Below are 19,340 nucleotides of genomic sequence, written 5' to 3' on the forward strand. Positions count from 1 at the left end.
TATCTTTTCCATTAAAATATCAAAATTAAAAAGCCACACTGCTGTTACATTTTGAGAAGTATCAAATATAATCACTAAAGCTCAAAGGAAAAAATAATAGTTTTTAATAATGAAATCTTTATTTATATTATAAAATCTTTCCTTTTCCTGGGTACCAGCAGTTACTTTTTATTAGTTAGAGTTAATATTGAGCCAAGAAGCCCCAACATGACATACCCGCTGCTATGTGGCACAGAATGGGCCTGAGATGTAATGGGTATTAAGAGTTTTTAATATAACATTTAACTATAGGCCCTCTTATTGTAACTGTATTTTTCTCTTTCATCTACAATGTTACATATTGTCTAAAACTACATAGAATAAATGAAAATTTCAAAAGAAAGTTATAAAGTTTCAAGAAAATTTATATAATTTTCATTCATACATTTGCAGACTACAAGAATAAATTCAGGATACACACACAAGTACAAAGTTACTGCATGAGGAATATACTTTATGTTTCTCATGTTCTCATTAACATTAGACTGGCATAACTTCTTAAAAACTAGCTGTCTCCTTCCCAGGAAATTAAAATGGAAATAGGTCCTTCAGTTTTCTGCAGAGTAAGATTTTGTATTAACCAGTTATTAGTTATTCATAGCAAATAAAAATCCAGGGCATATGCCTGCCCTTAATGTTGGTGAAAACATTTCTTCAGTATGCATTTATAACTTCTACAGTGCTATGTAAAAATTTTATTCACGTGGCATTCTTTCATTGATTATCATGGAACTCTTAGCTACTCTGCTAGATCATCAGAATTTTATTCTTAATGTAGTATGTTGACAAATAAAGGATGGAAAGGACACAGAATAAAGTTCTTAAGAGTTCTGAATTATGTAGACATATAATTCTTGACATTAGACAGTAAGAGCATAAAGTTAAGAATTAGTCCAATTCTCTGATGTATTCATTATTTTCCAAAACCAAGCTTTAACCACTACACAAATATAATTATTCAATTGTACTCAGTTCTCAGTATATCAATACAGTCATACACCATATGATGACATTTTGGTCAACAAAGAACCGCACATACACGACAGCAGTCCCATAATATTTTAATGGAGCTGAATTTTCTGTAAGAAATGGAAGGAAATGTGGTTCAGGAGGAATTTTTTTTTTTCTCTGACAGAAGCAATATCTGTGGGACTTGATAATAGATTCCCTCTCACTCACACAGCTCAATTTTGAGAGCACAAATTATATCACGGTCAGGCAGCCACTGACCTGTTTCAGCACAGGAGCCTGTCCCCGCAGTGCACCGTACACAGAGGGAGCTACCGCCCTCCCAGACCTAACTTCTTGATGACCTTCAGAGAACATCGTTGTAATTTCTTTGTTAAGAACCTGAGATCCTGCACAAGGACACAGCCTCATAAGAGCTACCTTGACAAGTATTACATGCCACTGCCACTTTAGTAAGAGTTTTCTGTGGTAGTGTATAGCCAGCCTGACCCTATACTTTGAAAATATTTTCAGGTTGTAATGATATAAAGCATAAACAAGATTTATTTCTTCTATCAATACAATGCCAGAGAGAACCTTTTGTGCCAGATAGGATCAACTGAACCAAAATCAAATTTCTAAAGCCAAAATATTAAGACAGTTCTATACCTTCTCTATGTGAAATTCTTTTTTTATGCTTTTATGTAAACCTTTGTTAATGAATACCACAGTTTCCTAATCTGACCACTACTCCAACATGCAGTATCCAAAACCCCATTGCTGTGACAATCCCCCATGTTCCTGCATCTCTCCATCTTGATTTCTTATTCCTAGTAATCCTCAGACCACCTTTCACTCCCTTCCAACAATCACTATTTTGGCAATCTATGCCTCACTCAGCCAGGTTCTCCTGGATATTTCCAAGCATTCAACCCACATCCATGTTTAAGGAGCACTGCTGATAACTTTGATGTCCTATTTCTGACCCCGTCAGAAGGAAGCAGGGACAGTATTTATAAAGTCTACAGCAGTGTGGGCCTTCACAGTCACTCAGCTCTCATCACTGACCCATCAGATCAGCGTCTGGTTCTGGATCTCCATTCATGGTAAGTGCCTATACAGGTATTCCATTTTTTATCTTTTATACTATATTTTCACTGTATCTTTTCTATGTTGATATGTTTAGATATACAAATATTACTTACCATTGCATTACAAGTGCCTACAGTATTCAGTACAGTAACATGGTTTACAGATGTGTAGCCTAGGAGTAATAGGCTATATACAATACAGCCTAGGTGTGTAGTAGGTTACAATATCTATGTTTATAAGTGTGCTCTGTGATGTTCACACAAGGACGAGATTGCCCAACTATGAATTTCTCAGAATGTATCCCCATCATTTAGTGATACATAACTGTAATGTCATATCACCTATATTTTCAACATCCTTTCCTTATAATTTTCCATGGTATCCTTCATTCCAAGGGCTATTTTACTGCTTTAAACAAACAAAGAAAATACTTCAAATTTTGTTTGTTTGTTTAAGTGAATCCAGAAAGTTTTTACTTTTACTTATTGGCACTGAGATAAACACTATCTAGATCAGTGGTTCTCAACCTTTCTAATGCCGCGACCCTTTAATACAGTTCCTCATGTTGTGGTGACCCCCAACCATAAAATTATTTTCGTTGCTACTTCATAACTGTAATTTTGCTACTGTTAATGAATAGTAATGTAAATATCTGTGTTTTCTGATGGTCTTAGGCTCTACAGCAGCGGTTCTCAACCTGTGGGTCGCGACCCACAGGTTGAGAACCATTAGCAGGGTCGCCTAAGACCATCGGAAAACACAGATGTTTACATTACAATTCATTAACAGTAGCAAAATTACAGTTATGAAGTAGCAACGAAAATAATTTTATGGTTGGGGGGTCACCACAACATGAGGAACTGTATTAAAGGGTCGTGGCATTAAAAAGGTTGAGAACCACTGATCTAGATCAATTAAGACATTTAAAATCCAAGTCTTCCACAATATGACTTAGCCTATGATCACAGTCTTATTTCTCACCACATCCTCCAACTCCAGCCACACAAATGATTCTTAACATTCCTAAAACTTAATCCATACATTTAAAATTTATGTGTTTTTCCTCAAAGCATTCACTTTGCCACAAAGGTGATTTCTATCCTTTCTCCTAGCCCACATGTGATTCTTTCACAGTTTATTAGAAAGAGCTGGTAAGTTACATCCTTACTACCAATTTTCCTGGGGCAGAATTAATCCCTCTCTTTATTATTTCACAAAACAGTATTCAAAACTACCTGAAGACACTTTTTTGGACTTATGATTGTGTAGAATTATCTCCTTACAGGACTCTTTTAGGATAGCAGAAAACTGTTTTAAGCACTCTAAAAGTGTACTTGGCATGAAGAGCATAAAATAGACGTTTGTTAAACTGAATTATGAACACCGATTAAAATAAAGTATGTTTAAAAGTTGGCACAAATAAGTTTTCAAGTAAGCATTTCAGAAAATAAATATGTTTTCTTTTCCTGTTTGCAAGCCTAAAAAGTCATTTGCTCAAGACTACTCACCTATTTCCTATATCCGCTAACCTCCTACTCAAATAGCCATCAACAGTTATGTTCACAGGCACATACTGCATGCCTACTCCTCCAACTATACTGGAACGATACTTCTGGTAAAATGACTATTTTAAGTAAAAAAATATATATATATTTATATTTTATATACCACTTTAAATAATTTCAAAAACATCTTAGTTCAATTCTTTATAAAAATAAAAATTTATCAAAAAGTTCCTAGGAAATACTTTATTCAGAGATACAAAATAAACTTTATATCATGACATTGACAAATATATCATAAAGTTGCCTTTTCTGCCCATGACATTTTTTTAAAACCAACTGGATTAGTGTCTCTGAAAAAAAAAAAATAGGCAACTTTAGTTAAAACTGCCATTCAAATTAGCATGGTTCAATCAACCCAAAAACCCTAAAAAATATACAATTTTAAAGAGATATAATTACAACTTTAATATACTGAAATAAATTGTGGTTTAAATGCTATAAACTGATTAACAATGTCCATGATTTTAAATTATTTAATTAGTATTGATGTCTAGATGATTCCCATTCTTGCAATATTTAGCAGCCTTTTTTCAATGTTCTTTATCCTACTGACTTCTTCCATCCTTGTTTAATTTATCAATAGCATTAGGTAAAACTCCATTATTGTCAGTACTCTATTTTCTTCATTAAAACAAAAATTAAGTTGCATATTTTCTTTAAAACTTACTTACGTGACCTATTTTAAAATATGTTCATGTGATGTGTTCCCATTTTCAAGTTTTCCTACTGTTGACACTTGCCATTTATGAATTATTATTTGGCAATAATCTAAAGTAATACAGCCTCCTATTCCAACAGTGATATTCTAAAGTAATTGAGTATTCAATTCACTTTTTAACATATAAATCAATGTGTTGTTTTTCCCTCTGTAGTCTACAAAATGGCCATTGGCCTTTATCTTTATATTGTAGAATCATAGAAGAAATAAAAATCATCTAGCTGTGAAATGACCAACAAGATTAGGATACCTATGGCTTTGAATTTTTGCTGTCCTACTTCCTAGCACTGTAACCTTGTAAAAGTTATTTAATGTATCTGAGTCTTAATTTCTATATCTTTCAATAGTGAAAAATTTGTACTTGATTTTTATGATTTATATGATTGATGTAACATGCTTTGAACAAAGCCTACCATATTATAAATGCTCAATAAATTTTAACCATCTTTTCCTCCTTATTCTATCATATTTCTTTTCTATTGTATTCTCCTTCCCCTCTTCTTCCTCTCTTTCCTCTTACTGACCCTTGGCTGGTGTTCAAAATGCACATCTCAGGCTAGCAGTTTATTTACCAAGGAGAGAAAAGAAATCTAAATCAATTTCACAAATATCACAAATAAGTATTTGGCCTTTCATGAAGTTGCTGATGTTCCTCTCTGTTAGCGGTGCCAAGGTAAAGATACAGGCCTCAGAGTCAGAAATAGCTTATTTTTAATTAAAGACCATCATTCACTATAGGGAATTGTGAAAATAAAATGTAAATTTCTTAGTGCAGTATCTGGCAAATAGAAAACTATGAAGTAATACCTATGATTAAATCATCACAAGAATGATATCAGTAAGTGTACTTGTAACTCTGTAAGTCCTGTGTCCTAGTTACCAGTCTGCTCAGAAATGTGGCCCGACCAAGCCAAACACAATCACTACAGCAGGGGTATAACTCCTGATCCCCACATGATTCTTTGGCTATGACTATATGAGGACAGTAATAATAGGATCTCTAACGTTTTCTGTCTCTTTTTCCCAAAAAATAAACATTAGGGCTTCTACATTAATTACTTATAAGTTATTCTGTATAAGAACTGATAAAGAGATATTATCTTAGAAGGTTTCTAGGAAAAAAATTTATTTACTTCTTGAAAGTAAATGTGATAAATGTGACATACTTGATACACGCAAGAAATACTGATGTTTATTCATTTTAATGGAAAGAAGACAATGAAGTTCGTTGAAGAATAATCTTAATTTAAAAATATATTTCTCATAAATGATTTGATAAAGTACTCACAGAATAAAAAAAAATTTTCAGAAATAAATAAATAAAATCAGTCTATAAAACAAAAAAACAGCCTGTTAATCAAAACAGGAAGAGTTAACTCTTCATACGAATTTTTAGAAGAAAATACACATGTTTAATAATTAACTGTTGATATAAAAAGTCAAATTCAAGCAGCAATATTTGAATGATTCTAAAGTAATAAAACCTGTTTGGGTCAACTTCTTTCAGATTTAAATTTGTAGATGTAATGGAAGAAGCCATGTAAAATTATCAAGAATGTGATAAATGAGAAAAAAAATAAATTTTAAGAAAAGCTAACCCATCTGTACCTAAAGACAAAGTTGACCACCTCCATTATTAAAGTTGTTGTTTAAACTGACAAAACTAACAATGCACAAAGCTTCACAAACCACCCTTTTATTTTAGCTTAAAATAAAAATGTAGAAACATATTGCAATGTGAAAATAATGCAAAATACATCAAAACATAAAAATCAAGTAAAATAAACTTAACTAAAATAATGTTAATACCTGAAAAACTGTACTTCGTAAATTATACATCCTAGTATTTCAAAAGGAACTACTTATAGATTAAAAACACAACACCACCTAATTATAATGTATCTTTTTGTCAACTTCAAAAAATACAGTAGACTCATAGCTTCTAATAAAAACCAAATTGTTAATATCTGTGAAATCCACTTATGTTATGGTAATCTAAAATTTGTTTATGCACAAATACTCATTGAGGTTACCAAACTTAGTAACATATGTATAGAAAAATGTCTTAAATATACAAATAGAAATTTATTCCCAAAGAAAATATTTATGAAATATTCTAATATTACTCTGTATAAACACTATGTTAAAGAACAGTTACTAATTTAGAAGAAACAAATAAGTTTTACATATTATTCCCACTTCTAATTGTAATTAATCTCATCTATGTGATTTAAGTTATATGCTAAAATGTATACCACACAGAGTCCAAAAATCCACCATTCCTTTATATTACAATAGATCATAAATATCTAACAAGGATGAAAATTTTTAAAGGATATTCAAACTTACCCCATTTAATGGATATGTTTTCCATCCTAGCTCTCCCAGCACAGTTGTTGTATCAAGCAACACAACTGCAATTAAATAAACAAAAAACTTGCATAAATATCTCAAATCTTACTATTATTCACTACATTAGCTTTAGTAAGTTGTATTATTTTAAATTATACCTGGTATATACTAAGTATTTATAAGTAATGATAAAATATGTGAGGTGGTTATAAGTTCATTTTAAAATACCGTATTTTCTGGCGTATAAGACGACTGGGTGTATAGAAGATTTTCCTGGGTTAAAAAGTCGTCTTATACACCGGAAAATACGGTATGTAATTTGCGTATATCAATGCTAAATGAAACAATTTAATAACAAAGTCATTGTTAATAGCTGTCTTCCACATCTACACTAATAAAAGAGTAAGATGCAAATTGACCATACCTTCACGACACCCACCAGCCAATCAGGAGTATGAAAATTAACCCAACAAAGATGGCAGGTTAATTTGCATACACAGGCGCCAAGCAGCCAGGGGCAGAGCGGGAAGCTTGCGTTGTCACCATGGCAACGACGCAGGTGTTCCACACCACCCCAGCCACTCTGGGCCTCTGGGCAGCGTGGGAAGGCGGAAAGGCGGCTCCGGCCAGAGCGAAGGCGGTGCCAGCAGCCAGGGGAAGGAAGGCCCATTCTTGCACGAATCTTCATGCATCGGGCCTCTAGTAGAAGCACAGAACAGACTGTGGAATCTCAGAGGGAAGGCAGGGGAGGGTGGATGGGCAGGAAGGGATCAACCAAAGAACTTGTATGCATATATGCATAACCCATGAACACAGACAATACTGTGGTGAAGGCCTGGGGCAGGGGGTGAGGGCAGATTAGAACAGGTCAAAGGGGAAAAAGGGGGGACATATGTAATACTTTCAACAATAAAGTTTTAATTAAAAAATTAAAAAAATAAAATAGCCATCTTCTAAAATTTATAAAATAACCACCTTTGCTTCTCTCTCCTTTCATATATGGTCCTTCTATACCACATTAAAAAAAAGAAAGACTGTATTGAAGCAGGCTTCTTTGTTTTCTTTCTGTGTTATTAAATGCCCTTACTAGTATATATTATTGGCAAAGTATGAAAACAATTCTTATGAATAAATCCGAGATCTTTAAAGCATAGATTACATTGTTACTGTATTTGCCAGATAGTATACTTACTACTGAGTGAGGCAAAAACAGAAATAAAAACCACACATCATTTTCCTAACCAAAAGTAATTCATAATCTGATGTAAAAGGCAGATATGCAAACAAATAATTAAAATATATTCTGTTAAATTCAAAACTAAACGACTGACTATATAATAGCCTAGCAATTGAGTAGGCTAAGGCTGGCAGGGCAAGTCTCAGAGGATTTAACAAAGGAGATGCTATTTGAGCTGGGCTAGGATGAGGGGTCTTCATCATATGTGACAAGCAACAAATATTTGTTTTTCTTTTAGAATACCTTCTATAAAATAACTGAGCTATAACTTGGTTCTCAGTTGTTGATATGGGGACCAGGAGTGGGAATTATTTCCAGGGAAGAAGGAGGACAGAAATGAGGGAGGAAAGCAACAAAGATTAACTGGGGATGAATTTGCAGTGTACAGCAGGTAAATGCTTGGGGCCCATGATTCAGCAGATCTTTATTTTTAACTACTTACTACCTCCAATTCTGCCAATAGGCCATGGACCACAGTTTGAGAAACAATGCTTTATCATCTCATTATGACTTTTAGACTTTATCTAGTTAAGAAAATGGAGTTTATTTGTTGCCTTTTTATCATTTAAAAAATATCATTAGGAGTACATTATTTGGTATCTGCTGTTTAGTGTCTATTGTAAACATTCTGTCATTTTTCTTATTTGAATCACTATGATACGTTGATTGATTTAAAATATGAAACCATGTTTTAAATTTCTGGGATAAACTCTATTCATTGAAGAATATTCTTTCAGTACTATTAAAATCTATTTACTAAACTTATATAAAACTGAGCTGTAATTCCTTAATTCATTTTTACTGTGGAAAATCTCAAACATATTTTAACATGAGAGGCCCGGTGCATGAAATTTATGCACTGGGGGGTGGGTTTCCCTCAGCCCAGCCTGCACCCTTTCCAATCTGGTACCCCTCGGGGGATGTCTGACTGCCGGTTTAGGTCCGATCCCTGTGGGACATCCCTCTCACAATCCGCAACTGCTGGCTCCCAACTGCTCACCTGCCTGCCTGCCTGCCTGCCTGCCTGCCTGATTGCCCCTAACCGCTTCTGCCTTCCAGCCTGATCACCTCCTAACCACATCCCTGCCAGCCTGATCGATGCCTAACTGCTCCCCTGCTGGCCCAATCACCCCCAACTGCCCTCCTCTGCAGGCCTGTTCCCCCCCAACTGCCCTCCCTCCCATGCAGGCCCGGTCACCCCTAACTGCCCTCCCCTGCTGGCTTGATCACCCACAACTGCCCTCCCCTGCTGGCCATGTTGTGGTGGCCATCTTGTGACCACATGGGGGAGGCCATCTTGTGTGAGGGTGTGATGGTCAATTTGCATATTACCTCTTTATTATATAGGATTATTATATAGGATGTAGAGAAAACAGTACATTGGACCCACATGTAGTCATCGTTTGGCTTCAATAATTACCAGCATGGCCAATCTTACTTCATGTTTACCTATTCTCCCACTCCAATATTTCTTTGAAGAAAATTCCAGAAATCATATAATTTCATCTGTAAAAATTTCAGTATTTCTACCATAAATATTTATTTTATATATAACTGCAGTATCTTAATAAAGTACTATAAGTAGTAATTCCTTAATGTCATCAAGTAGCTAGTGTCTCAACTTCTTTTAACAGAAATCAATATCTAATAAGTACTACAAATGACAATGAATGGACATTCCTTTAAAAAAATTTTTTTTAATCAATAGATTTTCCTATTACATTTTTAGATTTATTAAGGCATGATGTACTAATAATAAAGTTCACCCATTTTAAATGTATGTTTCTATGAATTAAGACAAACCCCTACATCTATATAAACCAACTCTGTAATCAAGCTACAGAATACTCTCATGACCTCCAAAATTTCCCTTGTGGTCCTTTATAGTGAGTCTCTTCCCCACCAAGCCCCTGGCAACCACTCATCTGATTTCTGTCCCAATGGTTCTGCCTTTCCCAAAATGTCAAATGAATGAAATCATATAGCAGATAGTCTTTGAGTTGTTTCTTTAATGGAAACACAGTGTATTTGAGATTCATCTAGGTTGCTGTATTAATAGTTAAGTTCCTTTTCATTTTTGAAAAGTATTCTACTGCATGGCATTTCCTAGTTGATAGACATGTAAGCTATTTGCAGTTAGAGAATTATAAATAAAGCCACTGTAAGATATCACTTACAGATTCTTATAGGAACCTATGCTTTCTTTTTTCTATGGTACATAGAAATTACTGGGTTTTGTGAGGAATACTTTTTTTTTTTTAAGTGTCATATTGTAAAATGGCTATAAAGTTTTGCATTCCCATTAGGGGGACTATGTTATTTTCCTATTGCTCCACATCCTTGGTATTATCAAGTTTTTGAGGCATGGTAACACGTGTGCAACAGGATCTCATTGCTTTAATGTTTCCCTAATGAGTAGACAGTTTATCTTTTTCATTACTTGAAATCAAATTTACTAAATAAAACAAGGTTGTTTTGTCACACCTTCTGGATTTTCCTAATCCTGAGATATCACTGAAAGGTGCTTCTCCACGTCCTGTGTTTTCTTTAAATTAAAGATCTATTTAGTGGCTTCATCTGATTCAGGTTCCATTTATTTTTATATCTCATAAGATTACTTTATTAGTGGTGTTTCATAGTCTTTATACCAGAAAACAGGGACAATATTAATTTCCACTAGGATCATTGAGAAAAAACTCTAGAACCATCTTGCATAGGCTTCAACTGGACAAAAATAATTTGATCATAAACAAGGTTAATGACTGGAATTAAAATATTTCAAATATGCTTAAATCCATGCATTTAGAAGGGATTTTAGAGACAGGGCAGTGAGTCTTAGGGAATAAAGAGGGTCCATGGGTGATGAATATATATGTGAAGGGCAGAAATAGCTCCAAGATGCCAAAATGCTTATCTTACTTGTACAGAGGATAAAGAAATGCCACAGGATAATGGGGGAGGGGAAGGAAGACATACATTCACAGAGGATAAAGAAAGGTCACAAGGTACCAGGAAGAGGGAAACGTATTTTCACAGAAGATAGAGAAATGTAGCAAGATAAGGGGGAGAGAAAGAAGGAGGCACCACCTGGGCTTTGAACTTTGAAACTGATATCCTGCAAAAGAGGGACTAATTGAGAAAGCACAGGGTTGTAAAATGGGGAAGGGGTCCAATTAGAAGGGAGCATAGATAGACAAAGAACTACAGCCTTTTTAAACCTGGAGACAGAGACTCAGACAGATTTTGGATTTTTTATTTTTTCCATTAGAGAGAAAGAGAGCAGGTTTTTTCTGCATTTGGGGACCCCTCCCTCCCTAGGGGGTCCCATTTGGAGACCCCTTACATGGGAAAGTTTGTATATGCTTTCAATAAACTTCCACATTTTTATTAAAGAAGCCTTTAGTCCACGAGTTTATTCTTCAAACTTCGTAAGGCAAGGACCCATGGAAGAATCTGCACCCTGAATCCCACATTTCACATTCATAATGATAAAATATACCATTAATAAATTTTGCAGCATACTAGGAAGCCATTATTTATATAAGTGGTAAGTAATCTGAAAAGAATAAAACACTTATTTTGCTTTTTCTTTATGAGCTACTTCTGAATAAGGAAATAAAGGAACATTTTTGTCACTGAAATGTTTCCTTTAATAAATGAAGAAGAAATGACCAAATTAGTCTATACCATTTTCTACTCTTAATAAATAAATATATTTAGCTAATGGTTTCCAATGACTGCTGACCTCCATCACAAAAAGATAATAGCAGACACAAGAGGCTAGAGCTTTATAAAAGGCTTTTTGTGTAGTTTCATCTACTTCATATCAACAATCATTCGAACAAGCCTAGAAGTAACAGACAGAAAGTACACAAAGGATGATATATAAGTATATATCATATGTGTACACACACACACACACACACACACACACACAAATATACAAAGATACAAAAAAATGATATCTGATGGCATCTGGGATCATCCACAGTAACAAAAACAATCTGAAATATTTGAGAAAAAAAGCTAAAGATACTATAATAAATATTCAAAACCATAAACTTACCTCATTATCAAATAAAAGTTATTTTTATTTTTGGTATATACTATTCAGAAGTACATCATACCATTATCTACTTTGGGGGGTCATGAAAGCTTTGTCATTTAGTATATTAATATATCTGGAATACAACATTATTTCCCTAGTAAAATAATGATACTTATCATAATCAATTTAGAAAAGACTTTCTGTATATTTTCCTTCAGTAATATCCGTATTATCCTATATATTGTTGTTTTTAAACACCCAATTTACAGATGAGAAAACTGAGTCTCAGGGGAGGTTAAGTAATTTTTCTGAAAATCACTATGTAATAGATTTGGATTCCCACCATTTAAACCTAAACCTTTTTTTTTTTTAAAGTGTTGTTTTCTTCCTGCTTTAAGTTTGAATATAAATATTGATTATTTGTTTTCTTTTTAAAAATTTTTTGTAGGTGCAGAGAACCATCATTTCTTTTTCTAATTGCAAATTTTCATAAGTTTTCATCCAAGTTTTCGCATTAATGGTTTATACAGAAAAATGTATCATTACTATATACAAAACCTGCCATTTAACTTAAGGGGTTTTATTAAGTAGAGTGTTCAAAAATCTAAAATATGAATTGAAGCCCATCAAGAGAGATTTGTTTTTTGTAAATTGCATGTAGAATTTATACTGATTAGTTCATATAAATATTTTTTCTAAAACATATTTAGGCTATTTGGTTCTCCAAATTTATAATTTGTAAACTATATTAATTTCAAAACAAACAAAAAAGGAAAACATGTAAATACCTGCAACACTGTAGATCCTTAGGAAGAATATTTTTGTTTCTCAGTTTCTTCAAGAAACAAAATTTACATAATTGCTTTATTTTCTTCATTAAACTGCAATCATGCCTTTTAAAAATTTAGTAAAGTTTCAAATTTGTATTCCAGACAAATGAATTATACATTTATACTAGAATAAAACTGAGGGATTTTGAAAACTTTAATATCATTACACATGATAAATGTTAAATCTTATCATTTGTTTCATAAATAAAACCCCCACAAATTCAGGTTTCCCAGGAACATTAATTGCATTAATCCCAGCAAGGTGAGAGCTCCTCCTGCTGGTTTTAAACAAAAGTTATCTAGTCCCTACCAGAGTATAAAAATGCTGTAAACCAAAAGAGGAAAAAAATTATAATGTAATGACATTAACTTCAGTAAAAAGTCAATACTTTTTATTTAATGGCATACTTCTAAATATAACAAGATTAACACCTATTATTATTTAAAGAGTATAATGAAAATATATTTATTCATGTCATAATAAATGAGAAATCTGATAAACCAAAAAACAAATGCAAGTAGTGGTGCATGTGTATGTGTTTCTAAATTTAACAAGACACTATTTGAATGTCATCTTGTTTAGATTCAGCTTTAAAATGACATTCAGATGACCACATTAACTAATCTAGTTTTTATATAATTACGTATTTTTGATTGACAAAAATCAAAGCTTTTATTTCCAGATCTGTAGATGATGACACAGTATCTACCCTCACATAGAATATCAATATTGAATTCCTAAAAAATCAAACATATATTGTTTTAAATAAGTGTAATATTATGTTTATCTGTGGTATGACCTTCTTTGTAGTAGTATTATTTTTAAGGCAACATTTTCCAAAAACGATAACTCCTTCTTAAAAATAAAAAAACTATTTTTGTCTAGAAACAGAGATCAATATCTGTTCATTAGGTGTACTTATAGCATTTTATTTTGTTGTGGCTTTCTTATTCCTGTTGCTGCTTATTTATAATATAGGCATTGTTCATAAATAATATCTCTACCACATGAGAGTTTGGAAATCCTACTGGAAAGATAAGATAATATGAATATAGTGATGTTAAATAGATTTCTCAAAATTAGAAAATTAAATCGAGTCTGAAACTTTTGAACGCATACTCTTCGGCTTTCTACTCTCCTAGAAAATATTTTCAGAAAGCATGTTCAAAACTGTCTCTGTCTCTTCTGGAACACATATCACTCCTTTTTAGTTCTTATAGAAAAATAAGCTATAATAACCAGAAATTATTCCCCTTCCCTATCACCTTAAATAGAGCAAAAGAGCAAAAAGTTCAACATAGTTTGCTATTTAGAAGGCAAGATATACCAGTAAGTAAGAACTGCCACTGAAAACCTTCAAACACTGAATGGTTAATAGGTGATTAAAACTAGTAATGTTCATCATCACTTCCATGCCTTCCTCTTTTGCTCTAAGAACTTCTACATGGTTCTCCTGCTTGACACTGCTTTATTTACTTCAGCCTCAAAATCACTTCTAAAGCCTGCAGTGAGACAGGTCTTAACACAGAGACCTAAGGAGAACCCAGGTATGGACCACAAGGCCAGTAAATGATAGTGACCTGAGCAAGGTCATTAAGCCTTATCAATGAGTCAGCTCACAAGTCAGTTATCTCCCCTCAAAATTGTTCAGTTATCTACATGGTTTAAAAAGAAAAGAAAAAATTGGGTGTGTTTCTAAGTGATACCTACATTTTCCATTTGGACATCTTCAGCACTTTGATCTTAAATAAACCAAGTAATTCATTTAGAACCTGTATTATTTCCATTTGTTTCAATTACACAGAGTTTAAACAAATAAAAAAGTCTATTTGGCTTCAGTCTTAGATTTGCTAATCTTATCTTACCTAATAATAGACAAACATGTAAATTGACCATACCTCCGCTATGCCACCAGCCAATCAGGAGTGATATGCAAATTAACCCAACAAAGATGGCGGTTAATTTGCATACACAGGCACCAAATGACGGGGGCAGGATGCTTGCATCGTCATGGCGATGACGCAGGCATGCTGCCCCACCCCCGGTCTCTCAGGGCCTCTGGGCAGCGTGGGAAGGCAGGGCCGGAGCAGAAAGAATCAGCTCCAGGAGCGGAAAGAGGTGGCTCCGGGGCCTAACCGGAAAGGGGCTGGGCCAGAGTGGAAAGGCGGTGCTGGCAGCCAGGGAAAAGAAAGCCCATTGTAGCACGAATCTTTGTGCACTGGGCCTCTAGTATTTAATAAATGTTATTTTATCATGTCTCACAGAAACTCACAAAACTTATTAGATATGCCCATTTAATCCTCACCCTAGGATATGTTTTTTATCTCTTTAGAGAGTGAGGAAGGGAGAGGAGAGAGAGAGGAAGAAACATTGATGTGAGAGAGAAACTTTGATCAGTTGCTTCCTGTATGCATCCAACTGGGATTTGAACTCCAACCTGGGTATGTGCCCTAATCTGGAATCAAACCCAAGACTCTTCAGTACATGGGATGATGTTCTAACTAAGCCACACTAGCCAGGGCATTACATATACCCCTTTAGCACAAACCTCTACTCCATTACTTACATAGCGTCAGAGACGCTTCTTACCATTCTAGTTCTTTCTTGTATTTCTCACTTGTCTTCCTTCCATGGGCTTTGGACACTCCCTTTTTTTAGGGTGGGGGATATTATGAAACTCAAGGTTTTAAACTGACTTAAATCACTGTTTTAATGGCTCTAGTGAAACATATTATGACTACTTATTTGAAAGTCTTATCTATATATATATAAAAAGCCAGCTACACCCACTGCAGCCAGTGAACCAGCCCGATCAGGGTGTGGGGCTGGCAGCCAACCTCCCACGGCCCCTCCCCCCAGCCGGCCCCTCCCCCAATGGGCCCCCATCACCCCGATCAGGAGCAGGGCCGGCCAGCCAACTGCCTGTGGCCCCTCCCCCAGCCAGCTCCGCCCCCGATTGCTCCCCCCACACCAATCAGGGGTGGGGCTGGCTAGCCAACCTCCCACAGCCCCTCCCCTGGCCACTGGACCCTGATCAGCCCCCCCACCCCATTTGGGGGAGGGGCATGCCAGCAAATTGCCCGTGGCCCCTCCCCCCAGCCAGCCCAGCCCTGATTGGGGCAGGCTGGCCAGCCAACCTCCCGCCATCTCCTCCTCCCAACAGGTCCAGCCCCAATCTGCCCCGATTGGGGCCAGGCTGGCCGGACCCCACCCATGCATGAATTCGTGCACTGGGCCTCTAGTCTACAATATAATGGCCATCTCAATACAAAACAATTTCTGTATAAAGGAAAAATAATCTTAAAAAATATTAAATCCTTACTTTAAAAAGAAACAATAGTGGCTTTGCACTGGGAAGAAAAAATGACTTTTACTGGAATCTAAAGAAAAATTATATTAGTAAAAAAGAGTAATTTTTTCCTTGAAAATTTAAGGGAAATTTTTTTTCCTACAAATTTTTCCCCCTCCATTACACTTATATGGACATAATGAAAATAGTTTTTACCCTCCTTTATGGACCTACAGAGTCACAAAAAATGTTCCTGGATTTTACATTAAGATATTTTGACATATTTCAATAAATATTTATTGAATCTGTTATATTTAAGACTATATTAGCTATTGCAGGGTATAGAAAGCTTATAAAATACAATGTCTACCCACAAGGAGTACCTGGTGTCATTTTTTTTTTCACTCCTACTCTTAGGATTTTGTGTCAACCTACACACAATAGTTTATTCAAACATAAAAATAGCAGAACAGATTAAAATGCCCTTTTTAGAGGGCTCCGACGAAGAAATGCTGCAGCTATTTAGTAGAATGTGTGGAATTAAATTGCTGTTCCAGAAGGGCAGACATCCAATAGCACATCAACATCACCATCAAAACTGTCAGTAATTGGACCACTTGTCTCGGTTTTTATAGAAGTGCCAAAGAATGAATAGACTGTAAATGCATCCCAGTAGTCAACAGGAAGGGGAACAATAATTTTCTACCTGAAAAATCCTCTCCAAAATAATCCCAAATTCAAGAAATCTCTGCTAAATTTGCCATGATAGTGTTTCATTTAGAGTGGGAGATTTTTTTTAAAGTTTAGGTAAATATTATCAGAAGTAACCAATTTTTAATTTATTTCTATTGATTTTTAGAGAGAGAGAGGAAAGGGAAGGGAGAGAGAGCATGCCACATTTTTTTCTAATCTAAGATTTAGTCATCAGAAATTAAAAAAATTATCAAGTAAAAACCTTAATTGCTTTGTCATAATTTTGAGAGAAAAAAAACACCACAAAACATAGTAACTTTGAAAGGATAATTTTATCCATTTGTCCATTGAAGTTATGGCCAAATCAAGGTACAATTATTAATATTACTTTAATTTAAAAATTAGTCCTGCAACATCATATGAACTAGATCATCAAGGTCAAGGAGTGTGTGTGTGTGTGTGTGTGTGTGTGTGTGTGTGTGTGTGTGTGCATTTAATGAATAAAATGAATAAATGAATGGAGTGCAAGGAAAGTAGCCATGGCAAGAAACTCAGATCTTGGGAAAAAACATTCTTAACCAACTTTTAGTGTAGGTTAAATGGGAAGGCAGGCACTAGATGAAATTTAAATGTCCATTGTGCTTAGTTTGTAATGCAGAAGGTCAAAGGCTATTCACATATGGTCTCTCTGAAATGTGGTTAAGGGCAATGTGGTCTTCAGGAAAAATAAAATCTAAGTAGCAACTTGTTTTGAATACAGAATGGAATGTAGGAAGACATTTCTGTACCTTTTAGGGTCCTCTTCTCTTCATATTGGCCACAACTCTTTCATCAAGATAAGCTCTCAGGCTACCTGCTGTCAGCCTAAGCTCTGTGCACCTACCCCCGTCTCTAATAGAACACAGTGGTCAAATTACCATGTCTTATCTGCTGCCCCATTGAAAGCATCCATCAAATCCAGAAATCATCTTAATAAAATAGCACACAAATGAGTTTATGAATACTCATTTCTCCTTATTCCATCTTGCATTATTTATTTCTTCATCCAAGTTAAATGTGAATTATAGGACCCTGCAGGTGATAGTGACTTGGGACTCTCTTAGCATACCTAAAAATCATACCACATCAGCAATTCTTCATAGAACTACATTGAAATATAATTTGTAAAATTCCAACTTTTATTTGTCCATATAAATTACTCCGTTTTACATTATATCTTCTATTTAAATCCTATTTGCTTTTTAACATGGCTACAGTATTATGTGCTTGTGTAAACTTGGCCAAGTCCTAACTCTTATTCTACCAATTGTTTGGAGTTGTTCTGCCCTAAACCAAGTAATTCTCTAAGTCTTAGTAATCACCCCAACTTGGCTCTCAACAGTCTCTGGTCTTGTTAGCCATTCTTACAGGGTATTATGGATTAGTATGTAATAATAACAAATGAAAGTTTGCTTATTGTATGATAGGGGATGATTTTATCTTCTTTACCTTTGAATTTCTCTTGTTAATTGATCCACTAAAGCATCTTTGAGAGAGATCTAAGGATAATACTGTACTTTTCTTATATTTCCACCACCCCCTCTCTCCAACTGATTTTAGTAATATTAACCATACTTGAGTTCCTTTTGTCTCTAAAACAGCTACATTCAAATTGCCAGTATTTAAGACTCTTCCGTAAAGCAACTAACTAAACTCCTCATGAACACTTAGACTTCACAGTCAGCTGCCTATAAAACATGGTTATCAGGTCATGAAACTTGATAATCTGTTCACACAGTAATATATATTCTGAGAAGATGTTGCAAAAAGAATATTTTAAATAAAATGTAATTTTCTAACCTTTTAACCACAATTTCAACATCCTTGTCTGTCTAAAGAATGTGTGTTGCCTTCTGAATTGTTAAATTGAATTGTACTAAAGGTTTTGGTTAGTAGCATTGCCCGTGGAACTAGCACAGTCTATAATGAGAGAAATGGGAAGGAAAAATGTGAGGACACAATAAAACGTTAAGGCAACCAGTTGTATCATTTACACATTAAATAGCTTTTAGCATTATTTGAAAATAGAGTAATGAGAATCATGTAGGACAACTTCCTACTGAAAACTACAGACGTAATGACACAGCAAATACGATGCCAGATTTAGCGGCCATGAACTTCCAGACAGCTGATCTTCTGTGGCATATTTCTGTACTGCAGAGGAGTCAGGAGGAGGGATGGTTCATAAATGAAACATTTACAAATGTGACCCATGCCAAGAGCAGCATGGCTTCAGTACAGAGAAAAGAATGACAGATGGAAGTTTTATTGTTGGCAGAAAAATCCTATATAATAAAAGGGTAATATGCAAATCAACCAAACAGTGGAACGACTGGTGGCTATGACATGCACTGACCACCAAGGGGCAGACACTCAACTCAGGAGCTGCCCCCTGGTGGTCAGTGCGCTTCCATAGGGGGAGCGCCACTCAGCCAGGAGACGGGCTTACAGCTGGCGAGCTCAGCAGCCATGGTGGGAGCCTCTCCTGC

At 35.0% G+C, this 19,340-nt stretch overlaps 1 protein-coding gene across 1 annotated transcript in view; it reads right to left on the minus strand.

Annotated features, from left to right (window-relative positions):
• EPHA6 (EPH receptor A6) overlaps nt 1-19,340 on the minus strand; it is a 1,030,425-nt gene that overhangs the window by 950,289 nt on the left and 60,796 nt on the right. Inside the window, exon 2 of the mRNA XM_054714059.1 lies at nt 6,712-6,776. Within this exon, the coding sequence (XP_054570034.1) occupies nt 6,712-6,776 (65 nt within the window). The remainder of the gene's footprint in view (nt 1-6,711; nt 6,777-19,340) is intronic.

This window comes from Eptesicus fuscus, chromosome 3, assembly GCF_027574615.1.
Source record: "Eptesicus fuscus isolate TK198812 chromosome 3, DD_ASM_mEF_20220401, whole genome shotgun sequence".
NCBI lineage: Eukaryota > Metazoa > Chordata > Mammalia > Chiroptera > Vespertilionidae > Eptesicus > Eptesicus fuscus.